The following is a 27,977-nucleotide window of genomic DNA, read 5'->3' on the forward strand; positions in this document are numbered from 1 at the left end:
CCGCGCCCCCAACCAGGTCCCCCCAAGGCCCCTGTGTGCTGACACAAGTCCACTTCCAGTTTAACCTCGGATCTCAGTGGCGGGTGGGCCGAGGGCTGTGGGACGGGTGGGAGGAGAGAAGGACCGAGGGCCAGGATGCTGTCTAATACCCAGGCCAGGTAGGACCCTGAGGTGGTGGAAACCCATAAGGAGGCGCGGGCCCAGGGGGGTAGGGTGGCTGAGGGGGGCCTGAGGGCTGGGGCTGACCTGGGAAGCTCGGGAGCGGGGGCTGCGTTGGGTAGGGAGGTCTTCCTCCTGGAGAGAGGTAGGGGGCCTGTTGAGGATAACCAGGACTGGGGGCCCGGCTCCCCGCCAAGGGGTACCCGGGGCCAGAGGCAGCAGTGGGGGCCACGGGATAGCCTGGCCGGGGAGGTGTGCTCCGCTGTGGGGACCAGGAGTAGCCCGTAGCACCCCGGGGTCCTGGGTGGGCTGCCGGGTAAGGAGGGCCCAAAGGCCCCCCGTAGGGAAAGGAGGGCTGGGACACCACAGGGAAGGGGGCCGGCTGGAGCGGGCCCTGGGCAGTGGGGCCCGTGGGAATGCCAGGGGACAGGCTGTAGGGCAAAGGGTAAGGAGGCACTACTGAAGGTGGCGGGGACGACTCTTTGGCCACAGGGGGTGTCGCCGGAGGGGCCGGGCGAGGCGGAGGCGGCGGGCGTGGAGGAGGGGCGTCACCAGCCGGCTCCTGGGAAACTCTGGGCTTCCTCATCACATCCTGGAGCTTCTCCACGCGCACCCTTCGCAGATGGGACAGCATCCTCATGGAGGAAAAGTTCTCCAAAAACGTTTCCAAGGGCACCTCGCCCTCCAGGAACTTCTCAGCCATGGCCTAGAAGATAGAAGGTCTGGTGACAACAGGGGACTGCCTGGGATCCAGGCTGCCCGTGCTCAGCCCTCCCCCTCAGCCCACTGCAGGGGCTCCCTGCCTTCCCTGGTCCCCACCGGAGACTTTCTCCTTACGTCCCTTCTCACTGCTGACACATTCTACCTGCACTTGCTGGGGTCTTCCATCTCCCTCACCAGAACGACCACTCCTGGAAGGCAGGGGCTGCGCTGGCCACTGCTGTCCCCCACCCCGGCACCGTGCCAGGCTCACGGCGGCTCCCACATGTCCGAATAAATGGACGAACACTAGCTACTCGGCTGCTCGTGCAGGAGGGCCCCGCGCTGGAAGGCCCTGGCGGCTTCTTCCACCCAGAGTGTGGAGAACTGGAGGGAGCCCGTCCGTCCACAGACTGAAGACATGGCCAGAGGCAGGCAGAGCAGAGGCCAGGCAGCCGGGGCAGGGCTGGGGGCCGAGAGGGCCTCCCCCGGACTAATGGTGTCACCCACCTCTGCTGTCTGCTAACTCCCCTCGTCCCAGCTTTGCAGACATTCAGCGCTCGTTCCAAAGGGCTCCTGCTCCAGGGCCTGACCCCCACCCACGGAAGAAGGCGCAACGACGGCCGCCTTACCTCAGACTCTTCTTCGATCTTCATGCCTTCGATCTGCAGGAGGTCTAACAAGGTCTCTGGCTTCAGCGCCAAAGAAAATTTCTCTGGGAGAGAGGGCAGAAAGCCACATTCTACAAGCGCCTTTCGATTCCACGTTAGGGGCTAAGTTTTCAACAAAGACCCTCGGAGTGTTCTCTGTGTGCTCAGAGGCCGAGCCATGGCTCCCGGGGGGTCTGGTGCGGAGCCCCGTGGAGCCCAGTTCTCTGAGATCACCTTCCTGAGCAGAGAAGGGCTCTCTCACTCTCTCTCTCTCTCTCTCTCCACCCCCCACCCTGACCTCGGCTAGCCAGCCTTCCCAATGCCAGCAGGATGAAGGACTCGGGCATCAGAGCCCACCAAGCAGCCCCAACCCTGTGCTGCCGCGCAGCGGGGGAGACAAGGCTCCGGCACTGTCTCAGCACCAAGCTTCTTCAGGGCAGAGACCAGGACAGCGCTCCCCGCTACCGCCCCAGCACTTCACCGATGGCAGGTCCCAGGACACAGAGAGCCCAGCGCAGCTCCTCAGGGCACAGAGGCCGAGCTGGCGGTGTCGCCCAGCGATAGCACGGGAGTCAGGCTCTCGACTCCAATCCCAAATCTAGCCCCGGAAGCCTGGCCACATTCCTCTCTGAGCCTCATTCTTCTTATCTATGAACCAAGAAAAACAGGACCCTCCCTTCCAGGCTATTGTGAAAAAATGAACGTAAAGCACTCAGCACGGGGCCAGCACCGGCTCATCCTCATGGCTGGCCCTCTCCTGTCCCCGGGAAGGGAGAGGGAACCCATTCTTCCGCACCATTCTGGGAGCTCCTCCCAGGCCAACCTTGAGCGGGGCCCCCAAGTTAACAGAGGAGTGCCCCAGACCAGACTCCCAGGCCACCCCTACCCAGCTTCGCCTTCTGTTCCTGGCACCGCTCCACAAGCTTCCGGAGCTCCTGGTACTTGTCCGAGAGGTTGGAGCGGCTGATCTCTAGGGGGCCTTGGAACTCCAGGTTCCGCTCCGCCAGGCTCCGGTTGGTGGCCAGTGCCATCTCCCGCTCCAGCTGCAGGTCCTGGACCTGGAAGAACAGGATGCTGACCATGAGAACCGTCACCACCGTCACCCCCACGCACCTCGTGGCAGGCTACACCCAGGGCCTCTGGGACTCATCGACCCTGATGGGAGAAGAGGGTAGTACCCGCAACTAGGGCCCGAGGGACCTGGGTTCAAACCCTGAGCCACGCGCTCTGAGCCGGGTGCCTCACTGAACCCCTAACCCAACACCCCGGGCCATGGACACAGCCGGGACGCAGCTGAAGTCAGCAGCTTGCCCAAGGTCACGGGAGGAGCAGCCAGGCCCACCGCAGCCCTGCAGAGCTCCAGCAAGCCAGGGGACCACTAATGTGAACGACTCAGAGGCCTTCCAAGAGGGAAGGGACCAAAATCCCAAACTACTTATCCCCGAGATTCTGAGGCGAGAGGCCTACTCTGACGTGCACTGAGACGGCCCGAGTCAGAGCACAGGATGGCTACTCAGAGGGGTGAGAAGGGCATGGCCAGACCAGGACGATGAGTCCGGGGAGACTGGTCCTTGCTTCCCAGGCCACACGTAGGTCCTGCAGAGAAGCTGCGCAGATGAGCTAACAGCGGGGCCCCCAAGAACTAGCAGGGCCTCACAGCCAGCGGGAGGCCCCCACCAACATGGGCGACCTGAGGCCCATACACCAACCTCTGCCCCTGGCCGTGTCCCCCTGAAAGCACGTCCCCAAGCAAAGCAGTGCCTTCCCCTCAGCCAGGTCCCTTGTGACCCTTAGCAGGGGAGGCGACAGCCCCAGGAGCCCTCCCCAGACCTGCACCGGCCTGCAGCTCCATCCTCGTGCCCAGGAGTCCTCTACCAAGGTGGGGAGGACGGTCGGACCTACCACCCCGAGGCGGCGGCAGCGCACCAAGAGCCCGTGCGGTACAAGAGCGCGCTCAACGCCCCGGAGAGGCTGCGGGTACGGCCGCGCACGAGCACCTGCCGGGCAGGCGCCGCCATGGGCAGCGCATGATGAAGGAACCGGCTCAGGTGCCTCCCCCACCCCGGCCAGGGGTGTCCCCGGAGCCTGCCCTCCTGCTGCTCCCCAGCCATGGAGCCTCGGGTTCTGAGCTCTGGGGCGGGCCTGGAGCCTGCTCGTCTCACTCCATAGCTCCCTCCCCTCCACGGGGCGGCTGCTGGGGCCCAGGGATCAGGGGGCCCACCGGCCCTCCCGGGTGCCGTCTTGTCCCTGGGTCTCAACCAGTAACTCAAGCTGTGTCACTCAGCCCTGCGTCTTGCCCTGCACATTCCTGCCTGTTCTCCCACATCCTCCCCCAGATCTCTCTCCGTCGGGGTTCACTATGACGCCCTCCACCAGTCCCTGAGGTGAGGGCAATACTTAGTTCCAGCACCCCACCCAAAAGAGCTTGCCGGCCTGCCTGGACCCCCCACCCAGTCACTGGCCTCTGTGGAGAGAGGCCCCCTACCAGCCAGCTTTCTTTTCTCCAAGCAACGTCCACACCGCACACCGACCAGCTCCTGTCTCTGCACGGCCGCGCGGCGATGTATAAAACTGGGTTCCACTGACCACGGTGGAAACCTCACCCGTGGGGTTTTGCAAATCTAAGGGGCTCGCCCTACTTCGCTTCCCCTCGATCCCAGGGGTGTTCTTGCCCTCCAAGAACTCCAATCGACTGGTCGGGCTGGCTGCACGCCACAAAATTTGAGTCGCCTTCAGCCCCAGGGGTGGTCTGCGCTTACAGTTCCCGCCATCCTGTGCTTTGGCATCACGTCTGCAGCCGCTCGGCTTGGAAGTCAATTAATTACACTTGTGTCAAGGCTCACTTCGCCAAGTTACACGTCCTTCAGAGCAGGCCCTGGAATTCCCAGAACGCCGTGCTCACAGCAGAGTCAAGAAACACTCGGTGCTTCATTCATGACAGACAAACGGAGGATGAGGGAGTCTGGCTCGGTGCTGGCTGGGCCAGACCCTGGCCGGGTCACGGCCTGACTGACCGCTGAGGCAGGCTTGGGGCTCAACCAGCGCAGGCCCTCTCTGAGCGAGGCTCAAGGCAGCAGAATGTGCCACACCGAGTCCCCCTCCCTGTCCTCCCAGCTTGCCCCCTACTGCATCCCCGCCCCCTACTCTACGCCCCTCCCCACCAGCAAAGATTGCTCACTTGGTTAGTGGGGCAGCTGGGGCAGCCAGAGCACAAGGTAGGAAGGGGCAAGGAAACATGGCCTCACGGGGCATCCGTTAGAGAAAGCGGGGAGAAGCCGGAGGGGGTGGCTTCCCTTGTGTTGAGAACACAGCGTGAACCCCCAGCAGAGACACACCATACCTGATCATCAGTGAAAATAAAAATCTATTCCGAACGCTAATCCGATGAGCTTGGCATTGCTTGTGCTTGTGTCTGTCCCCAGCATGAGGGGCACCAGGGCTGGCTTCCATTGCTGGGGACAGGCAGCAATTACTCAAGGTGGGACTGTGGGTATAGCCAGCTCTTGGCCACATCCAGCCACCTGACCTCGCAGGGGTCACAGGGTCAAGGAGACGGGAAGGCAGGGAAGGCCTTTATGGAGCATAACGCTCTACACACTCAGGGTTATTTTATTCCCATGGGGACTGGGATGGGCTGAGATGGTCAGGGGCCAGTGATTACAGGAAATGGGGTCAAACAGGAGATGAGCCCATACCCCAGGCCAAGGATGGCTCCTCCCAGAGATGAAGGGCCAGACAAGGCCCTTGGGGAAAGGCAGCCACAAAACAGTACCAGTACTTTCAGAAACCGCCTCAGGGTCAGGCTGGAACAATAGTGGGGACTCACAAAGGGGCCCTGGACACCCCAGAACTCCTAGAAAGCCCAGGAACTGAATTCAGATCTCGGAGACTTCTCTGGCTTGGTCTAAACCGGGGGAAGGCCACAGAACAGGTAGGAGAACATGGCCCCAACTCCCACTGAGCTGGTGTCCGGAAGCAGGGCCGCAGTCCCATCTGCCAGCCTTCCTCGGGCCCCGTGACAGCCTCACTCTACCTCGGGGGCCTCCTGGGCCAGCCGGTTAATGGCCTCTGGGTCATTCTGCATCTCCTCCAGCTCCTCCAAGGTCTTGTCTTTCAGAGTCTCCATCTTCCCTGTGAACACAGAACGGAGGGAAAGACCACACTGCAGTTTCCCACGGTGCTTCCCCTCAGCAGGAAGCCTCAGAGAGGGGCAAAGGTCCCACCAAACACATCCCAGCCACCCGGTCATCCCCTGTCCCCGGGAGACCAGGGAGCCACTCCTTCCACCAAACCAAGAGCAGCAGGATAGGCGAAAGCCCTCGGCAGCCAGAGGCAACACCATGACTCCTTGGGGTACTAGATAAAGCTGTCCAAGGAGCACCCAGGAAAGGGCAGGAGGAGAAGCCAGGCCATCGGGGACAGAGACCAAGTTGGGTCCAAGGCCACCTGTGGACCCTGACGTCAGCAGGCCCTCTTGGAAGTGTCTATTTCTTTTTTTTTTTTTTTTAAGATTTTATTTATTTATTTGACAGAGAGAGAGAGATCACAAGTAGGCAGAGAGAGGCAGGGAAGCAGGCTCTCCGCTGAGCAGAGAGCCCGATGCAGGGCTCGATCCCAGGACCTGAGATCATGACCTGAGCCGAAGGCAGAGGCTTAACCCACTGAGCCACCCAAGCGCCCCAGAAGTGTCTATTTCTGCCTGAAACACACCTGGACCCTCACTCTTGGGGGCCGTGCGGCTTCAGCATCCCAGGCTCAAGGGCATCAATGCCTGTTCTGCTTAGTGCCCCGAACCCCTGGGCTTTCCCTCGACTGTGCTCAGCGACCACGCTCTCCACGCGCCACAGAAAGGGACTGTCACGTGCAGGGCCTCCTCGGAGAAAAACAACAGAAGTCATCAGACTGGCCCCCAAGGGACTCAGAAGGCAAAGAAAACCAACCAATCCCAACAGAATAGCCACTGGGACAGAAGAGCTGGTTTCAGTCCCCCTGCCCCGTCACTCTGCCAAGAGGGACATCAACAGTCTGTGTGAGAGAGGGGTCACAGCCGAGCCCCTGGAGGGAGCACCTGTGGGGAGCCCCGGGGACGAAGGTTAAGAAGCGCAGGCGCGCCGAGGCCGCTCTTCCCTTCTACTCACTGCATCTTCTGCCATCTTCGTCCTTAGAGCCCTGCTGTCGGTCTTACTCATTACAAGACTGATACTTGTTCTCAAAAGATTCCAGGTTCCAAAGAGACCAAGACCAGGAGGCCCCCGTCCTCCCTGGCACCAGCGCTTAGCCTGCAGGAGCCCTGGCACTCTGGAATCAAGGACCAACGTGACACCTGTGTGGCCAGAGGGGACCTCCGGGTCCTAGCTTCCCCATCTGGAACGGAAGGCGACAGCCTCTCCGAGGTCATTGGAAAGAGGAAAGGAGAAACTGACCAACAGTGACAGCCTCCCACTGGCCAACCAAGTGCTGGTTTACTCCTTTTATGCAGGCATAGCTGTGAACGGTGCCCTCTCCTCATGCTCAAAACGAGTTTCTTGACAACAAATTATAGGGTCACCCCACTGAGAAAGGGCTAGCCAAACAGAGCGGCCACCACCATCTCTGATCTCCTAAAGGCTCCATGTGGTCCCCAAGCTCTAAGGCAATGAATAGCGGTCTCTCCTGATCCTGTGGGGGGAGGGGACAGGCAACTGTCCCTTTACAGGTGGGCATCAGAAAGGTTAGTAAAGGGCAGAGTGGAAATCCAGACCTCCTTTCTATCCCCATCTTACCCTACTGCTCCCAAAACCCTTAGTCTGAAACCTAGAGCAGGGGAATGGCCAGCTGAACAAGCCCCGGGAAGGAGAACTCTGGGGGCACACTGCTTCCTACCCTGCAGACCGAGGGAGTCCGCCATGAACCAGACCAGCAGGGCAAAAGTGGAGCAGCACTCTGGAGACAGACCTGGTCTGAGTCCCAGCCCTGCCCTTCCTAGCCAAAGGTCCACCTACTGCTGGGACCTCCCTGAGCCTCGGGTTCTCCATCAGCAAAATGGGCTGGCGTAAGGTTCGCAGACACAGTGTGGGCTTAGAACAAACACTAGTGGAGGACTCCGACGCCACAGAAATCACATACTACTACGGCCGACAGCATGGCCCAGATCCCACGCCAAATCCAGGCTCCATCACAGAACCAGGTGTCCACAGGTCCCACAGTCGGGGCTGAGTGCAGACAGCTCAGAAGCTCAGGCCCGGGCAGCTGGCTGACCACACGCCCCCCGCGCGGTTGGCAGGGTATCTACGGAGGCCCCAGCAGGTACACTCCAACACACAGAGCACCTGTCCCCCAGCCCCCTCCCACAGCGGGTGTCACCATCTGGGCTCTGTAAGTCCCACACGAGGCAGCAGAGCCTTGAGCAGCAGATCACACACGTTCTGGTCTCAGGACACTTTTCACCCCTAACAATACTGAGGAACCCGCAGAGGTTTCCCTCATGTGGATTTTAGTATTAGTACTGGCCATCTTAGATATTAAAAGTGAAAAACTTTTTAAGTTTATTTTCTTTGAGTGTTCCTAGAGGCTTTCACTGGACTAGCCTGGAACTGGAAACAGCCCAAATGATCTCCAATTAGCCAAGAGTCTTAGAAGCGGCGCTCCGGCTGCACAGTAACGCACGGCTCTCCAGTAAAAAGGGAGAAATCGATGTCTGCGACTTGAATGGATCTCAAGGGACTTTTTCTGAGTGAAAAGTCATTTATAGAACATTCTGCTTATATAACATAGGATTCTTTTTATATAACCTTCTTAAGATGAGAAGGTTGTCGAGATGGAAAACATGCTCGTGGTTGCCAGGGGGAAAAATTGTTAAAATACAAGACCACGCAAGCACCCATATGCCGGAAGCCACCAGAAGGATGACATGATCGCATTCCGTGTCCCCTCTGAAAATCACTGTATATTCATGCAGGAGACACAGGAAAAAGCAAAATAATGCCTTAGAGTATGAGAATCATTCTGATCTCACAGGCAGCCTAAAAAGATCTCAAAGAACCCCCTCCAAAGGCCCCCAGGAACACACTTTGAGAACCGTTGGCCTCGAGGTTAGGAGAATGGACTCTGCAGCCAGACGGCCTGAATCCCTCTGAATCCCTCCCTGTCATTTACTGTTTGACCTCTTCGTGCCTGGGTTTCTCTGTCGGAACTGCCATGGCTGGAAGGCAGCGAGAGCACCGAGTAAGTACCTGCATTACAAGGACCCTCGCCACCCGCTTATGTGGCGAGTACCGCCACCTTGACCTGACCTCACGGAGGCCTAGACAGGGGAAGTCCCTTGCCCGAGGTCATGCAGCCGGGCAGTGGCACGGCCTTCCCCATGGGGGCTTCGCACCATGCCCCTCGAAATCGCCAGAGTCCCGAGTCCTCCTCCAGACGCAGAACTCTCCAGGACTCCTCGTGTGACTTTTAACTAAGTTTACATTTTAACTAAGCTACCCAGGGCCAAACTCGAGTGGCATCTGTGGCCTTTCCTTGCCCTTCGCCCAGCACTCTGACAGAGGAAAAGCGAACGAAGACCACGGAGAGGAAGGGGTTCGTCGAGCAGTCCGTGCAGAGGAAGGATGCAAAGGCAGGGCTCGATCCCATGTTGTCTCTCCTGAGCGACCTCTGTAGGGACCCCAGACACACGTCCCTCGGGTGCTTGTGGCTTGCCTTGTGTAGGCAGAGTGTGACCAGGCATGGGATGGAACTGAAGCTCCAGATTTGCAACCCCATAGCGGGGGGCCAGGCAAGGCAGTGTAGACACCGCAGCGTCCAGACCAACCAGCAGAACGTCAAGGCTACAGCTCCTGAGAAGACACCCCAAGCTCTGGCCAGCTCTGTGGGGAGCTCCACAGAGGGCATGCCTGCGACACTGCGGGACTTCTACAGGCCAGGAGACCCACACTCCCCAGGGCCCAAGTCAGGGGAAGTCCAAGGGGAGGGTCTGTGCTGGGCTCGAGGCCCAGAAGGCACTGGGGGCACCGGGGGCACTGGGAGCCGCCTGACTAGAAGGCAGTGACGCAGAACCCACCCTTCAGCCAACCGAGAAGACTGGCTTCCTTGACGGGCTCGTCCTTCCCCAGCCACTTTCTTTCTCTTTCCCCCCAGAAAAGGGAAATATTTTCATTAGAGGAAAGTCACCAGAACCAGAACAAAAACTCTGTAAAGCATTCAAGCATTTTGTACCATCTGAACTGTTTCCTCACTGGGGCTCCCAAGGTTGTCGCTGGCATCTCTGGGAGCCAGCGTGTGTGTCCATCCTGGGACCAGCAGGGCGGGTGCGTGTGCGCGTGCAATGGAGGTCTGTGGAAGAAAGTCCCCTCCCCGGGTCACATGAAGAGGGGCCCAATGTCACTAGAACTGGCGTGGGGCTGCCGCTGCTTTCACGAAGGCTGGGATGACAACAGCACCAAGCATGTAACTTAACAGCAAAGCGGCAGTAAGTGACTGCAGACATTTAAGCTAGAAAGGGGACTTTGCTGGGTTAAAGAATGGTGGCCAATCAAGAAATCAGAGATAATTCTGGGGCACACTGAAGTGTGCAACCCTCCACCCACCACCCGAAATGACAGTCTTCCTCTCCAGTCTAAAGCCCCACGCCTGGTTCTGTTTGATGGCCTTGAAATCCCAGAGACACAAAAACCCTGGAACTTCCAGCTTATGATCCGAATAATCACTGTCTTTCAGCCGGCGAGAATTCTCCCCAAAGTGGCACAGATGAAGCACACAGCTCTCCTTCTGAGATCTTCCTCTCCCACCACACGTCCCTGGTCGGGGAATCCCTTCCCCAGCGGCGTACTCCGAGCTGAGGTCACCCCTGCTTGCACTTGGAAGATCAAAGGGTTGGGAGAATGTTCTAGCTCCTGTCTGTGATGACTCTCTGCCACTCCCTGACTGGGAAAAGATGCCGCCCCCACATGCAGAAAAGAAACATCTCCTGTGTTAATCCCCTTTCACAGCAGACTTCACAACAGGACACACACAGTTTAAATGCCTCGAGAACTTCAGGTCTGAAACACCTCCATTTCACCGTAGGTCAACCCCCGTTAGCTGGAACTCCCAAGGGCAGCCTGGGTCTTCTGGCATCCCAGAGGCGACAGGAAGTGGGCCTCGGCATACGGCAAGCAGGAGCGGCCACAGCGGCATGGGGGCCATGGCACTTCCAACTCCACCTTCTCTGGTCCCTCATTCAACATCCCGATATCCCTCCCACTTCTACCATGCCCATTCCACAGGTGGTGACACTGAGGCCAAGTGGCATAAAGCTTGCCTGTGCTTACAGAAGAGGGGACACCTGGACTGGGAGCCTGACCCTGGCCTGCTGCTCCTTCCACCAGGCTCCCCACCTCCCCTGTGCCCGGGCCTCCTCACACCACCTCACGGTCACAGCAGGCATGTGTAAGAGCCGCGTATCCCCACTTCTTCCAGAAGAAGCTGTGTGCTCAGGAGTCCACACCCAAATGTGCCACACATTGCTTTTAGGGACTGGACTTTCCTTACCTGTGAAATGGGTATAAACAGTCCCTGCCAGTCACATGGCTCCTTTCTTCTGAGATCAAAGCCCTTTGCAAACTCCCGGCATTAATTTATATAATTGCTCCAAGAACTAAAGCAAACAGAAAGCTTAATTACCTCTATCTCAGAGATGAAATGAAACCCAGAAACAAGTAATAAGGGTATTGCCCAAGGTCCTGTACGCTGCTGGGGTCAGACCACTGGAGGTCCAAGTCCCCTTCCGTCCCTGGTGTTTTAACAGCATGGGTGTCTTTGCCCCACCGGCTCCGACCATCGCAGGAGAGCCATGAAGACGGTTTATTTACAAGGTTGTCCAAGCTGCAGAGCTTCCAATCCCGCGCAAGCCCACTGATCACCCAGGCCCATCTCTGGTACCTGCCTCCAGGACGGAGGTGGCTCACATCTTCACCCTCTGACAACAGTTCCGGGCCTGGGCTTTCCTGGGGCATCACCCAGCCCTGGAAGTGACCGATGCCTGTCCTTCCGAAGTCCCAGAGACCTCTCCTGATTCTCAGGGCCTCCCAGTGAGGCTGAACGCAGCACACCCCTCCCTGAGTTCGTGATTCAGAAAAGGCGGGAGAGCACAGGACACTCTGCCCGAGGCCCACAGAGCAGGCGCCCCTGAAGCCTGGGCACCCGCTGCCAGCAGTGTCCACCTCCCGGTCACCCGATGTGCCAGAAAAATCCAAACCAGCCCTTCTCAAAATGGCCACAACTGCCAGGGACGCCACCATACAGAGAACTGGGACATGACTGAGAAGCTACCTGGGGACCCACGGCCCAGGGGCTCTGTCTCTGGAGGGAATGACAAGTACAATGACCAGGCCCCTCAGCACCCCAGGCCCTGACTTGGACCCCCTTCTGCTTACCCATGTGCCCAGGAAGATGCTGCGTACTTCTCAGGTGCTGTCTGGAAACTGCTGCTTGGGGGAGGGGACAAGAGAGAAGACAACAAGCCCCTTGGAAGGCGGGGAGATTGTCTCGTTCACCTCTGTCTTCCCAGCTCCTGCCCCAGCCTCTGGCACAATGACAGCTCGTAGCAATGCTTGCAGGAAGATGGACCGAGGCAGGGAGGGAGAGACCGAGGCAGGGAGGGAGAGACCGAGGCAGGGAGGGAGACCGAGGCAGGGAGGGAGAGACCGAGGCAGGGAGGGAGAGACCGAGGCAGGGAGGGAGAGACCGAGGCAGGGAGGGAGACCGAGGCAGGGAGGGAGAGACCGAGGCAGGGAGGGAGACCGAGGCAGGGAGGGAGACCGAGGCAGGGAGGGAGACCGAGGCAAGGGGGGACTGAGGCAGGGAGGGAGACCAAGGCAGGGAGGGAGACCGAGGCAGGGAGGGAGACCGAGGCAGGGAGGGAGAGACCGAGGCAAGGGGGGACCGAGGCAGGGAGGGAGACCGAGGCAGGGAGGGAGACCGAGGCAGGGAGGGAGAGGCCAAGGCAGGGAGGGAGAAAACAGGTCCGTCAGCTGGCAGGCAAGTCAGACGCGACACGGAGGAGCAGGAACAGGGCTCCTTCCCCTCCTTCACGCCTCCCTTCATTTCTCCATGCCTTCCCGGAGCCATCACTACACGCCAAGAACCGCACCAGACCCCATCAAAGCAGGCAGGATGAAGGCGGGCAGAGGGGTGTGAATAAACGCCAAGTTCTTACTGCGTGCCAGGCACAACCTGAACACGTAAACACTGACGCTAACTCCCCCAACTCAACTCCGTGTTAAAAACCAAAAACCTCACCAGCACTCACTTCGAGGGCAGGTGCGAAGGGATGGGACTCAGGTGGGGGCCTTGGGGCAAGGAGCGGGAGGCAGAGGTTCTGAGGGCCGGGGCAGGAGAAGCCTGCCAGGCCTCCCTGGAGGCCCGGGGGCGGGGCGGGGTGCTGTTGCTTGTACAGGGACAGGAGTCACGGGCCACGGGCAGGTGAGAGCAGGGCCCCAGGAGGAGCCGCTGCAGACCCACACGCCTGGGAGACGGGGAGAGGGAGGCCGCTGAGGCAGGCAGGCGGCCACGCCACCCTCACAGGTACAGCGAGACAGCTCCTCTTCTGGGGGATGATACCATCGACGCAAAGGAGATCAGACGGGGAACAAAGTGGGAAAGACAACGCAAGCGCTAATCTGTGTTCCCTCTGCAAGAACAGAAAATCGCAGTTTCCCTGCCAATAAGCCAAGAAGGAAAACAACTTTCTTTTCCTTTTGGCTCCTCTGCAGCTTTCCCTACAGCAGAGGTCATGAATCTGGCCCTCTACAAGCAAGGACCAGGCCGGCCAAGGCCAAGCCACTGGGTAGGGAGGGTGTCCCTCTGGAAAGCCGGGGGCCTTAGCCCAGCTCGGGCACTCCCCAGGGGCAGGAGGGCAGCCGGGCTTGGCCAGACCTGCCGGGTCTCCAGGGAAGCGAAAACTCTGGATCCATGTGACACCTCTCCACTCTTACATTTCAGTAGCCGATTAAAAAATTGTAAAACAACAACAACAACAGGCAGGGTGTGGCTTGTCAACACCGCTCCCTCCAGGACAGACACATGCCTGCCCCAGGACAGATTCCGCAGGAAAGAAGAGGAGTCGGGGGCGAGGTGACAGACCTTTCCCAGGCATCCTGGAGCTCACCTCCTGCCACCGAGCTCTGCGTCTGGGGGCTGACCAGGCTGGATGAGCAAGCAGAACCAAGGGCAGCCTTGGGGGTGCAGTCCCTGGGCCTCTCCTGCGCACACTTCCACAGAGAGGGAAGTCCCAGGCCACTGGCCCTGGAGCTCATGGTCTCAACTTCCTTCTATCACTTGCTATCTTGACTCAGTCCATCTCACATGCCTGGAGCATGGGGAACAGGATCGAGTGAGGATAGCAGACCAAAGGCGACTCTACTACACCCCAGGGGCCTTAGGCCAGAGGCAGTGCCCTTTCCCACCACTCCCTTGGGTGGGCCGGGGGAGACCGAGAATGGAGCTGTGGATAGGGCATGCTGGGAAGGGTTCAAACTTTGAGCCTTCTTCCAGATCTGTCTTTAATGGGGAGGGAGAGGGGGGAAAAGTAAGGGCTGGATGGCGCTTGCCCAATGTGGATCTCTGCCAGGACTGTTTAGCTCAAAAACAAACAGCTTCAACGGGTATTATATCCTTTACAGGGATAAACTTAAAAAGTGAAGACAGAAAGCAAAATGCAGACTTTTCTAAGCTCAGATCCGAATAAGGTGTGTCAGCCTTGGAAATGGCTGGCGATACCCAGGGCCCCTTGCCTCTGTCTGAACGGCCAATGCCAGCTCTCCCCCAACGGGACGGAGAGAGAAGCACAGAATGTGGACTGATGCCTGGGGTTTGTGCTTTAGCTCCACAACCCTTTAGCTGTGTGACCTTGACCAAGTCTCTTAACCTCAGTTTCCTTATCTGGAAAATGGGCACCACGATGGTAATCCCACCTTAGGGGTTGTGTGCCTCAGAAGAGCAAACGACCCTGGAGAGGGCTTGGAAACCTCCTGAGCACTGAACAAATATTAATTACTCTGCCTCTTAGGGGTCATCCAATGATTAGGGGTAACTCTTGATACCCTTAGGGCTCGATATTGAGTCAAGCAAATGTGACTGCTACTACTGATTCAGAAGATGGAACTGGGACTGAGCAGGGTGCCTCTGTTTCCCCAGCTCCCCCGGAAGACAGAGCACAGTTCCGATCACTCCTCTCCTCACCGTTAGGAGACCGTGCTGACCCGCCAGCTACTTCAAGCCCAAAATCACACTGCAGGGAGAGTTGCAAAGGTTTTGGGCTTCTTGTAAATTTCCCACATCCACTTAAGGCAGCATAAGCAGTTCCCATAGCAACCTGCACAGTCCAGTATGCCTGAGTTATAGAGACCTGGCCACATCCCACCCCTCCTGTCCAAAACACCTGCGGTTCCTGTAGAAACCTTCCTATTCCCGCTGCTTAATGAGGACAGATTTGTTGACCTGATCTAGTTTTCTTTCCCAAGAATGATTCTAGCGATGCACCCAAGTATCAGACCGGTCGTTCAGTCACCTGACTTCCCACGGAAGTTAATAAAAACAAATCAAACATCATGGACTGCTCACCTGGTCCAAAGCACCATGAACCTGACCTTCCCTTTAATTTGAAAAGTTGCCATGTAAGCGCAAGAAGGGAATTTTCTTAAGTTTTTTCTCTAGGGAATTTCTGGGATTGGGGTGGGGAACTCCTCCCCACCCCCCAATGCTGAACAGTTAAGACAGCATGAAGGGAAGCAGAAGGAGTTCAGGGCTTCAGACCCAAATATTCCTGGATGGAATCCCAGCTTGACCTTTTACTAGCTCTGTGACCTTGGGCAAATTATTCCATCCTTCTTAGTCTGTTTCTCACCGGTAAAATGGGGCTAACACTACCAACGTCATGGGCTATTATAAGGACTTAAAGAGAAGTAAGCGAGATAACCTCTAGGGGCACTAGAAAAATCACCAAGCGGGCACTCGGTAGCATTAATCCACACACCCCCATCTTACCACCATCGCAAAATGCTGCCCGACACCCCGGCCAGGCACCCAGCTAGGCTCGGGAGGGAGGGCAGGTCCTCAGGACGGCAAAGCATGTGACTTTCCGAAACAGGCTCCAAAACGATCTGCACAAAGATCCCCAGATACAAGTAAGCCAACACACCAATGAGGGGTGCACAACCTCTAAGGACAAGGCTTTTTTGAAAGCAATTGTCGTCTTTACATAAATAATTATGTAACAACCACATGCTCCTCAGGTCCACTGAATTACTCCATCTGACAGCCCCCCTTCCCCCGAGGCAAGCCGCTAAGCGAGAAGACCCAGGAAGGATGAGCCCCTTTCCTGTGCCGAACACGGGGACACTCAGAGTGGCACCAAGACTTCAGCCAACTGCTTTATCTACCGGGTGGGCCACTGGCCAGGCCAGGGCGGTCCATCAGTAGAGGACGCAGTCGGACCCTAAGCCCGAGGGCACAGCTGGCAGGGTGTGGGGCCCCTGGCTACTCACAGTCCTTGGATGGCCCAGGCCACCCCTAAAGGGGCCCCTCCCAAGCCTGATGATTGTCCTCCCTTCACCCGCATCCCAGGGGTGGCTCCACTCCACTACTCACCTTTCCCTTCCCCCCAGACCACCTGCCCTGCCTGACCCCCATCTCCATCATGCCCTCAGCTTCATGCCCTCACTCCCAATCCTGCAGGCTACCCCAACTCCTCTCCTGTCCCATCACCAGGGTTCATCTAGTCATTGCTCCAGCCACCTGTGGAGTCATTTTTGGAAGCACTGCTTCTAGCTCCCTCTGCCTCCCCGGAAACCAGCCATCTCCTCCCCCTCCCTCAGCCCCACCCCTCCGGCTGTCAGGACCTCCACCTCCAACCTCTTTACCCACTCGCCTGGTGTGCCCTGTTGTTTTCTGAGTTTTCCCATTTTCTAAAAGAGTTCTCCTTTAAAATATTACTCCAAACCCCCAGAGAACTGAACAGATGGCAGAGACCAAGCGTGGGGTGGGGAAGGGAGGGAGCCTTCCTCTTCCAGCTCAGTCTCCCCCAAAGCCACTTTCTCAGAACCCCTCCCTCTAGAAGCCCCCGCCTCGACTCTCTTTCAGCTGTGAGAGCTCACCAGCAGGGCACGGAGAGAGAGCGGGTGCTCTTGGGCACTTCCAGAGCCCTGCAGGGGCCAGCGCAACTCTCGGAGAAAGAGCAAGGGACACGTCCCAGAGGAGCTGACATCTGAGGGACAGGCAGGTGTTTTCAGGAAGGGGAAGGCCCAGGGCAGAGCATTCCAGGTGGACAAAAGGCAAGAGCAAAGCCTGGGTGCTACAGCCTGGAACGCCTCGTCGACAGGAGCAAACCAGGCTTTCCCGCCACCACTCGGCTCCCTCCCCAAGCCTCACTGGGCCACCAGTGAGAAAGAAACGATGAGAGCCGCCACATATCACATGCCGAGCACTTACGATGCACCGAGCCGTGTCCTAGGCACTCTGTCCGCAGCAGATGGGGTGATCCTCACACCGGGCCCTCGCGGCTGTGTGGCCTTTGGCTTTCCTCATTTTACGCACGAGAAACCTGGGTCAAACAGAAGACTTGCACGTGACCCCAGTCTCACGACGAGGAAGTGGCAGAGCCTGAATTTCACTGTGGTGGTCTGGCCCTGGGGCCCTGACCCTTCACCATGGCACTGTGCCACCCCCTTAGTCAAGTGCACGCCCATGCAACACAATGCCCAGAACTGGGGACAAGCTTAGGACGTGGTCGTTCTTGCTGACATCTTTCCATTAGACTTCTAAAGGACAGAGGCTGGCCACACAAGACCCCGGGGCTCCGGATCTCCCAGCGCCTCCTTCAGGCCCTGGCCTGCAGGCAAAGAAATCCCAGTGGCTAAAGGCTCTGGGAGACAGACAGACCCGTGCCCTCGGCCGCTACTGGCTGGGGAGCTTGGGCAGGCTACTCCATCTCTCTGGACCTCGGTTTCTCCTCTGACACGGGCCTGTTTTAAGAATGAAATGAATCAGTGCATTAGGAAGTCCGATGCCCGGCTCTCAGGCCAGGCTCAATACGGGGTCAGAACCACCTTCATCACCGTGGCTGAGCTCCCACCCAGCCCACTCCCTCTGCAGAGGCGGAGGACAGAGAACTGGACATTCTTCCAGAGGCAGCGTCAATCAACGATGCCACAGAAATCCAAGGGCGGGATGTTAGCACAGATCAGTAACGCTCCACTTCAGTCAATACAATGGCCAAGAAACAGGTTATTTAATAAGTAGCCCATTCTCGAAACTTCCTGACAGTAAAACACAAGTGGGACACCTTGCAAAGTCTCTTCATCCTGTGTCCCATGGCTCAGCCTAAAAGAAAACCATCCTAAGCTACTCTACACCCAATGGCCACTTTGTTTCTCCTTTGCCCCAACTGTTCAGATGACTCAGAAAGGATCTCAGGCTGCAGCTCTCTGCCTCGTCCCTACCCCTGCCCGCACTTGCAAACCTGCGCAGGGCAAGCTGAGCATGCAGGTGTGACCACTTCTTTAGGAAGGATCAGGATTAAGGTCAAGGCAAACACCCAGGAGTCTGTATGAGGTCACTCAAGGTCTGTCTGTTCAAAGGCCAGGACAACGAGACCACTGTTCTCACTGATTTGAGGCCATCCCAGGCTGGTAGAAGGTGAAGCACCTGTAGACCCTCCCCCTGCCAGTGATGTCTGGTACTATGAACTTCTGGGTCCCCCAGAGGCAGGCAGGTCCATTGAGGGCAACAGTGGAGCCCCAGAAAAAGAGAAACTAGGCCAGAGCCTCCTCATATCTGCTCTTGACTCAAGCAGGGATCCACGAAGCCCATTATCAAACCCGCAAAGGCCATTATCAAACAGGCAGACTCCCTATCAACAGCTACACTGGGCTCTAGACTCAGTTTCATTCTCCAGCAAAAGGCCTACTCTGAGCCAGCCTCTCCAGCAGCTGCCTGCCTGGTTCTAACAGACTCCACCCTCTCCAGCCCTCCCCCCAAAACACCCCAGGAATCTCTAGAGAACAAAGCCAATCAGAGTGCACACATCCCTGCTTAGAACCTTCCATAGCTCCCCAGTGCTTTAGTATTACATTCAAAATCTTGTGCTCCCTGGCTTGGCATACAAGGCCCTGTATCAGCTAACCCCGAACCTCTCTTTTCAGCTAGATCTCCTTCCACACCCTCAGGGACTCTTCACCCCACCCCAACTCTCTGTGCTACCTACTCTTCCCAGAACAAGCAACATGCTTCCAATCACTTGACAAAAACTACCCCCCCCCAAAAAAAAAAGGTCAGTATGACAGAGATCCTGCCCCCCAGCCTTTGCTCTTACCATTCCCTCTGCCTGGAGTTCTCCTTCCTATGCCTTCTCCAGCTAGAAAATGCCTGCCCATCCTTCAAATATCAGCTCCTTCTTCCACAGACCTCATCCCACCCTCCCACGATGGTCTGTAAGTACCACCGGGCATGTAGCACATGGGAACCAGCATGCTTCTCCAGCAAGACTATGAGGCAGGTCGCTCAGATCTGCACCCCAGCACGAGGCCAATGCCTAGCAAACACAAGGCATTCAAAGAGTGCTGACTGGACAGAGACACCCACTCTGTGCCAACACAGAGGAACAAGGACCAGATTTCTCTCCTGCCTCAACCAACCTAAAAACCAGACAAAATAAATGGAACAACAGTTTTCAGACATTGGACATCAGACATTGCAGGAAGGGGATTTCTGAGAGGAAAGAACAAATGATTGGTCCCCAACACCACCTGCCGACTTGCTCACTGCCCAGAAAGAAGTTCCAGGCCATGATAGAGGGACAGAGTGCCTAGGTGAAGCCTGACAATCCCGGAGCCTGACAGTCTCCCCAGGTTGGGGAAAGAAAGTTGGGAGTCCTGGGAGGCCAAGGCAGGCAGACTTTATGGAGCCTAGACCAGAAAGGAGACAGCAGCACAAATAGAGGACTCTGGAAATCTGCAAAGGGTCCCCCTCCATTTTTCAATTGAGCGCTGAGAGTACAGATCAGGATTAGGGGGAACAATCCTTGGACCACAAATTGAGCCAAGAATAATGTGTATCTCAGCCAGAGTGGAAAAAGACAGTAATCCACAGGGTATCTGTGGAACACTGAAGAAGGTGCTATCTTATTAGTGGGGAAAAATTAACCCTGGCCTAAAGATTGTTCTGATCCAGGTAACAAAACTTAAGAGCAAGACTTTAAAGAATGAAACTGTTTCCAAGTAACTTAACAGTGTCTCAAAACAACGCCAAGAATATACACAGATATACAAAATACCCAGCACCCAACGGGGTAAAATTTGCACCACCTGACATTGATCAAAAATTACCAGACATACAAAGAAGCAAGAAAGTGGAATCCATAACAAGGGAAAAATCAATCAACAGGAACAGACTCAGAAATAAAGATAAGAGAATTAGCATAAAAGGACATTAAAATGGTCACTACAGCCATATCCCACATGTTCGAGAAGCTAAAGCAAAAACTGAGTGTGTTAAGTAGAGACATGGAAAATATAAAAAAGACCCAAATCAAAGCCACAGAGACAGAAACTATAATGTTGAGATAAAAAACATACTGGATGGAAGTAACAACAGACTAGGCACTACAGAAGAAAAGATCTGTGAACTTGAAGAAATAACAATACAAACTACCCAAAACAAACCACAAAGAAAAAAATGAGAAGACCAGGAGAGAAAATAAATGAAGCATCAGAGAGTTGTGGAACAACTTCAGGCATCCTAATACACTTGTAATTGGAGTCCTGAAAGAAAAAAGAGAAAGGAGAATAGAGAAACTATCTGAAGAATTAATGGGCTGAAAACTTTCCATATTTGATGAAGTCTATAAACCCATAGATCCAAGAAACTCAACTAATCCAAGCACAATAAACACGAAGAAAATTATACCACGGCACATCACGATGATTAAGTTGTTTAAAAGCAGTGATAAAAAGGGGTGCCTGTGTGGCTCAGTGGGTTAAGCATATGCTTTCGGCTCAGGTCATAATCCTAGGGTCCTGGGATCAAGCCCCACGTCCGGCTCCCTTCTCAGTGAGGAGTCTGCTTTTCCTTCTCCCTCTGCCCACCCCCTGCCACTTGTGCTCTCTCTCACTCACTCTCTCTCTCAAATAAATAAAATCTTTTTTTAAAAAAGTGATAAAAGCAGAAGGAGAAATGGCACACTGGAAACGGAACAACAAAAAATACAAAGGACAACTGATAATTCACATGAAAGATTGCAAGCTGGAAGACACTGGAACCACATCTTTAAATGAAGAAATTAAAAGATCAGCTTAGAATTCTATACTCAGGGAAAACACCTTTCAATAACAAAGGCAAAATAAAGACTTTCTTGGACATCTAAATGCTGAAAGAATTCATCACCTGCAAGAAATATTAAAGGAAGTCCTCAAGTCAGAAAGAACATGAAACAAAATGGATCTACAGAAGAATGAAGAGCACCAGAAATGATAAACATGTAGGTAAATATAAAACCTTTTCTCTTTGATCTCTTTACGTAATAATTGACTGTTATGGCAGAAATAATAACAACGTATTGTGGGATTTATAACATATGTAGAAGTGAAACGTGACAAAAATACAAAGTCCAGGAGGAAAGAAATAAACATATACAAAATGGTATAATATCATTTGGTGATAGACTGCGACAAGTTAAAGATGCATACTATGAATCTTAAGGCAACTGCTAAAAAAAAACAAACAAAAAAGAGTGATAGCTAATAAGCTAGCATAGGAAACAAAAGGAAATAATAAAAATTACTCAACCCCAAAGAGATCAGGAAAAAAAAAAAAAAAGGAAATGGGAAGAAAGAATATTGGACAAATTGAAAACAAACAGCAAGATAATAGTTAAGCCCAATAACACTAATAATCATATTAAACATAAATGTTCTAAACATCCCAATTAAAAGGCAGACTGTAAAACTGAATTTTACAAAATGCAAAACCTATCTATATGTTGCTTACAAGAACCCATTTAAAGACACACATAATTTAAAAGTAAAAGGATATAAAGAAATACATCAAGCAAATGTTGATTTTTCTAAACACTATCCATTTTCAAACTGTGACAAAACATATATAAAATTTACCAAACTATTTTAAAGTGTACAGTTTTGTAGCATTAAATACATTCACACCACTATACAACCATCACCACCAACTACCTCCAGAAATTTTTTATCATCCCAAACTGAAACTCTATACTCATGAAACACTAACTCCCCATTCTTCCCTCCTCAGCCCCTGGCAATCATCACTCTTCTTTCTGACTCCATGAACTTAACTACTCTAGGAATCTTACATAAAAGGACTTATGCAATATTTGTCCTGTGTGATTGGCTTGTTTTGCTTCGCATTATTTCTTCAAGTTTCATCCATGTCATAGCACATGTCAAAATTTCCTTCCTTTTAAAGCTAGATAATGTTCCACGGATGTACCACATTTTGTCTGTCCATTCATCTGTCAGTGGACACTTGGGTTGCTTCTACCTTTTGCCTACTGTGAATGCTGCTGCCATGGACACCGATGTACAAATATATTGGCTGAGTCTCTGCTTATACTTCTTTAGGGCATATTCCCATAATTGGAATGGCTAGATCATATGGTAATTATATATTTAATTTCTTGAGGGATTGCCATACCATTTTCCACAGCAGTTGTGCATCTGACATTCCCACCAGCAATAATAAGGGTCCCAATCTCCCTATATCCTCTTGCCAACACTTCTGAGTTCTTTTGATAACCACCATCTTAACTGGTGTAAAGTGGTATCTCATTGTCATTTTGATTCACATTTCTCTAATGACCAGTGACGCTGAATATCTTCATGTGCTTATTGGTCATTTGTATATCTTCTTCAGAGAAATGTCTATTCAAGTCCTTTGCCTATTTTAACCAGCCCATTTTTTTTTTTAATTTTGAGTTGTAGTTCTATATATAGCCTGGATATCAATCCAATAATTTTTAAAAGCTGGACTGGCTATATTAATATGAGATGAAGTAGATTTCATTACCAGGGGTTAAAAGGGTCAATTCATCAAACAAATGACACTCTAAAATGTTTATGTACTTGATAACAGAGCTTCAAAATACATGAAGCAAACAGTGATAAAACTACAAGGAGAAATAGACAAATCAATAATGATAGTCATAAATTTCAATGACCCCTTTTTCACTAATCGATAGAACAAGCAGACAGAAAAGCAGTAAGCAGTTAAGACTTGAACAGCACCACCAACCAACTTAACTGACAATTTATATGACACTCCACTCAACAAACCAGGAAGCACATTTTCCCCAATTATTCACAGAGCATTTACCAGGGAAGACCATATCCTGGGTCACAAAACAACTCTCAGTAAATTAAGACATCTCCAATCATACAGAGTACATCCTTTGTTTACAAAGAAATTAAGTTAGAAATCAGTGTTTACTGGACAGAAAGAGAAAGTATCAGCATAATGCTGACTTTGTGTCTTCCGCTACTTGTAATCCTGCCAAGAAGGGAATAGATACATTAGCAGTGGGACTAAAAGTTATTTAAATGTCTTCAATGCTAGGCATACCTGACCTGGGCTATCTGTTTGATAACCTGTTCATGATTGAGTCTCTCCTTTTCTCCTCTCCTGCCCATCCTAAGCCCCAGGGGCCTCACTTGTCAGCACCAGCTAAATCACGACAAACCTGTTTTGGGGTTTGCTCAAGTCTCTCACAGAAACCAGCCAAGGGGAAAAGAAATGCAGCAGGAGGAGAGGACCTGGGAGGTAAACATGCCTAACAAAGCACCCAAATGCTCAGAGACCTCACCTTACAGCAATCTCTGAGTTACAGGGCAACTATCCTGGAACAAACTGGAACTTTATGAAAACTCTAGACCCTAAGCAGAAACTAACAGAATTTCAGAACAACAGAGATCGAGCAGGATTAAAACAAGGTCTTCAATGACCTGATTATGTCAGCCTGGAAAAACCCTACTGGTACTGGCCAAAAGTATCCAGAAATGCTTCACATGGCTAGTTGGCCCAATGCCCTTTCAATGGCTGATTTATGCCAGATTAGCAAATTTCACAGCAATAAGTAAACAGAAAACTAGACTCCTTAGAAACAATGTCACTTCCAAGTACAGAAAATCTACAAACTCTTTAAGGTGGTGCTTCCCAAATTTGACTTTCAAAAAGAATCACTCAGTGCCTATGTAAAAAAAAAAAAACAACCTGATTTCTGGGACCCCTCCTGACAATTTCCAGAGGTTTGGCTCCATATTTTCAACATCTATCACAGACAATTCTTCTTCTTCTTTTTTTTTTTTTTTAGATTCATTTATCTATTTGAGAGAGAGAGCAAGCGTGCAAGAGGGGAGGGGCAAGAGGGGGGGCAGAGAGAGAGAGAGAATCCTCAAGCAGACTCGCTGAGCATGGAGCCCAACACAGCGATTGATCCCAGGACCCCAAGACCATGACTGGAGCTGAAATGAAGAGCCAGATGCTCAACCGACGGAGCCACCCAGCCTTTCCTAAGCATCACAGATGATTCTTAAGGTCCAGTAAGAACATTAGCTTTGAGATGAGACTAAGGGGTTAAAAATCCTGACTTGAGGGGCGCCTGGGTGGCTCCATGGGTTAAAGCCTCTGCCTTCGGCTCAGGTAATGATCCCAGGGTCCTGGGATGGTGTCCCACATCAGGTTCTCTGCTCAGCAGGGAGCCTGTTTCCTCCTCTCTCTCGCTCTGCCTGCCTCTCTGCCTACTTGTGATCTCTGTCTGTCAAATAAATAAATAAAATCTTAAAAAAAAAAAATCCTGACTTGACACTTCCAGGCCATGTGACCCAATTAAGTAACATCTCTGCCACTCCCTTGCCATCTGTAAAATGGGATCACCACCTACCTTGACATGTTCTCAGAATTCACTATGTTCACAAGGCCCCTAAAACAGTGCCAAGAGCACATGGCAGTCAAGCAAGAAATCAGAGCTACTGCTACCTAAAGACCAGCCGGAAGAAGCTGCCCGGATGAAGAAATCTAAAATGAAATGTTCTACCTAATGGAGATTACAAAGGCAACAAGCCAGTTTCCAAGATAATCGAGGAAAAAAGCCCTTCTGGGCACTGTGACCGCCAAGAACAAAAACTCTCACTTCAGCAGCAAGTAGTTCACCCAAGCCCTTCCTCCCACCCAGAACCACAAGGTCCAGGCCTGGGCAGGGCTGCAGCTTTGCACAACGGCCAAAGAAAGTCCTTCCTCCCCAACTCCCCTCTGTCACCGCCACCTCCAGCTCTAGGGCCAACAGTCCTGAGAGTCAGGTGGCGGCATCCTGGGGACACCAGTAGTAAACAGGACTCCTGGAAAAGAGGCAAGGGGCCAATGAAGAGAGTGGAAAAGGCTTGACTCAGCAACAGGATTAGTGAGTGAAGGGAAGTGAGTCTGTGAAGTTTCCAGGGCCAAAGGAGACATTTCTAGGGTGGGTGAGGCCAGACACTGTACTGAGAAGGCACTGTCTCAGGGGCTGAAACCCCAAGATGCAGGGTCAACTCTGCCAGTAACTCACAACATAGCCCCAGGTCACTCCTTCTCCCACCCATAAGGTGGGAAGATAAGCACCTTCTTGGCTGCGGGGAAGAAAGGAGGAGGAACCAGGCACCCAAGGGAGATACACTGACACATAAACGCCCCACTGTCCTTTGTACCCAAGAGGAACGGGATATAGACTGGTGAGAGATACAAATATATACAGATACACAGATACAGAAACGCACACCCCAATGCCCTTTGTACCCAGCAGGTCCAGGGGTAGGGTTCGGTCAGGACGCTGGGCACTCCTAGTCTAGGTACAGAAAAAAGGAGAACAGAGCCGAGGCTGAAAGCCCCTTTCTTTCACTGTCCTGGGGAAAGGGCACAGGCAGGGAGTCACAGTCTGTGACCCTACTCTGCCACCGGCCTCCCCCGTGTGACCTCTGGCTCCCGCTTCTAGGGCTGCTTTCCCATCTGTACAATGGGCGAACTGGCCCTAACGTCACTAGAACTGTGCCCAGCAAGATGCTCAAATATGGGGTGGGGGGTGGAGGGGGGCGGTGAGGGGTGGAGGGGGGCGATGGGGGCTGGGGAGGGGTGGTGGGGAGGGGTGGGGCGGGGCACGAGGCCCCACCCGCAGGGGGAAGGGAGGGGAGGGCACTAGGGGCAGGGGCGCCGGCCTCCCTCCCTTCGGCGGCGAGGGGCAGAGGCGCCGGCGGCAGTCACGCGCCCCTCGCACCCAATCACCGGCCTCTGCCAGAATGAGGCGGACAGGCGGGGGCGCGCTAGGAGCCACTGCCAGCGCCACCCCCTTCCCCGTCCTCGCCCCTCCCCGGGTCCCGCTCACCTGCCCCCGGCCGCCGCCGCCACCGCTGCCGCAGCCACCGGCGCCGCGGGTTAAACCACGGCCCGCGCCCACACTTCCGGGGCCCGCAGGCCCGCCCCCTCCCGCCGGATGTGACTCCGCGCCAACGTCCGGGACTGGGGACGGGGCCCGCGCCGCTCGGCCCGCGGGTCCGAGTCACCGCGACACCGCTGCCCCCTGCGCACCCCCCCCCCAACTACACACACTCGCAGCACCCCCTGGGCCACACCCACGGGAGTCCCCGCGAGACCCTCCCGCCAGCGGCAGACGGCGGGCCCCGCCCCTCTAAAGGCCTCCGCCCCGCCCCTGGGAGGGGCACCGCCCATTGGGCGGAGACCGACCGCCCTGGGCGAGTGCGCCTGCGCGAACATCGGCGGCTTCTCAGGCGGGTGAGCTAGAGGTTGCGCTGTTTTATCCCGCTCAGAGTTGGGGAGGCTGCTCAGAGCGGCCCAAAAGGGGCCCGAGAACAAACGAGTGGAATCCCAGCACCTGGGCAACGCCCTCGGTGGTCTGAGCTCAGGCTGAGGATCCTCCACGCCAACCATACGCCCATGGCCCTGACACCGTTTGGCCCCAGCACGGGAGTAACCACGGACCTGTCCGTGTACGCTTCCCTGGCAAAGAGCAGTGCCTGTCAGTCTGGAACTGGCTGGCGGGTTCCTCAGAACAAATCGGCGTAGTTTCCCGAGGCTCTAGACGGCACTTGGAGTCCATTCTGTGTGGGGAGTGCATGACAGACGTCCTTATACATCCTCCCTTGCCCGGCATCACGAGACTGATGACCTGGAAAGAAGGGCCTGATGCCTGTCAGCGCTCTCCTCCCTGGGCAGCCTGTACTGAACGGCCAGGGGAATCCCAGTCCCTGGTTTGCTTCTCAGGAGGGTCCACGACAGCAGTTTTGTAGAAGTGGGATCCCAGGAGGAGAGCTTTAGACCAAGGAAACCGTAGCACCCAAAACTTGCAATCTTATTAGGTACTGAATTAAGACCAACATTGCTAGTGAAGGAAAGCCAACTCAAACCAGTGTCTGCAGACTGGGAATAATTGGGTCACATAACCACAAAGTCCAGGGGGATTGGTAGCACGGGGCACAGCAGTATTCAAGGCTTCATCCCCTTCATTTGACTCTGCTCTTTGTGTGTGTGTGTGTGTGAGACACATCAAAACTTTCAGCAGGTAGTTTCAAAATTTCTCTTTCTAATTCTAGAGAGAATGGATCTGATTGGCTCTGGTGATCACCACCACGCCTGTTGGGCAGAGCTTCCTCTTCCTTGCCTCTCCTGGCTGCCAGCCTATAAATTAATGACCAGGTGATCACACTTTGCTCAGAGATCACCCCTAGAGAGCAGAAGGGATCATGAGGAAGGCAGTCTCAGCTACTGACTTATTTTTTTTTAAAGATTTTATTTATTTATTTGACAGAGAGAGATCACAAGTAGGCAGAGAGGCAGGCAGAGAGAGAGGAGGAAGCAGGCTCCCCGCCGAGCAGAGAGCACCATGCGGGGCTCGATCCCAGGATCCCAAGATCATGACCCGAGCTGAAGGCAGAGGCTTAACCCACTGAGCCACCCAGGTGCCCCAGCTACTGACTTATTTGAGGGATATCCTGCTTGGGTTTTGCAAACATCTCGCTTTGAACATGTCAGAGCAGCTCTTGTTGACAGCAGCTGTCAGAAAGTGGGTTGAAACTGATTTTGATGGGTTGGGCGGGGGGACCAGGGCAGATGACTGTCACTTTGTGTCATAAACCTTTTGGGCTATATAATAGTTAATCTTTTGCATATGTTACTTTGGTGGTAAAAAAAAAAAAAAAGTAGAAAACAGGGACACCTGGGTGGCTCAGTCAGTTGGGCGTCTGCCTTCGGCTCAGGTCGTGATCCCAGGGTCTTGGGATTGAGTCCCTCATGGGGCTCCCTGCTCGGTGGGGGCCTGCTCTGCCTGCTGCTCCCCCTGCTTGTGCTCTCTCTCTTTTTTTTTTTTTTTTTGCCAAACTATATTCTTTTTTTTTATTTTTTTTTTTTTATTAATTTTATTTTTTATAAACATATATTTTTATCCCCAGG

The 27,977-nt window shown here is 54.0% G+C and overlaps 1 protein-coding gene across 5 annotated transcripts; it reads right to left on the bottom strand.

Annotated features, from left to right (window-relative positions):
* VPS37C (VPS37C subunit of ESCRT-I) lies at positions 1-26,183 on the bottom strand. 5 transcript variants are annotated; one of them, XM_047692128.1, is made up of 7 exons: positions 25,897-26,183; positions 16,953-17,064; positions 6,322-6,381; positions 5,542-5,639; positions 2,395-2,566; positions 1,491-1,573; positions 1-865 (listed from the first exon to the last, which is right to left on the bottom strand). In XM_047692128.1, exons 4-7 carry the CDS (start codon positions 5,632-5,634, stop codon positions 143-145), a joined length of 1,071 nt encoding a protein of 356 aa, XP_047548084.1. In that variant the 5' UTR covers positions 5,635-5,639; positions 6,322-6,381; positions 16,953-17,064; positions 25,897-26,183; the 3' UTR covers positions 1-142. The 5 variants fall into 5 exon arrangements, with proteins under 5 accessions (XP_047548084.1, XP_047548082.1, XP_047548086.1 ...); XM_047692126.1 differs by lacking the exon at positions 6,322-6,381; XM_047692130.1 differs by lacking the exons at positions 6,322-6,381; positions 16,953-17,064.
* Between the last annotated feature and the right edge of the window lie 1,794 nt (positions 26,184-27,977).

Source organism: Lutra lutra, chromosome 10 (assembly GCF_902655055.1).
Source record: "Lutra lutra chromosome 10, mLutLut1.2, whole genome shotgun sequence".
Lineage (NCBI taxonomy): Eukaryota > Metazoa > Chordata > Mammalia > Carnivora > Mustelidae > Lutra > Lutra lutra.

Coding starts and splice junctions, on each gene's coding strand:
- VPS37C (XM_047692130.1), bottom strand. CDS start 5,634: ATGGAGACTCTGAAAGACAAGACCTTGGAGGAGCTGGAGGAGATGCAG. Junction 1,574..2,394: donor GGAACAGAAGGCGAAGCTGG/GTAGGGGTGGCC, acceptor CCTCTCTCCCAG/AGAAATTTTCTTTGGCGCTG. Junction 866..1,490: donor AGATCGAAGAAGAGTCTGAG/GTAAGGCGGCCG, acceptor TCTATCTTCTAG/GCCATGGCTGAGAAGTTCCT.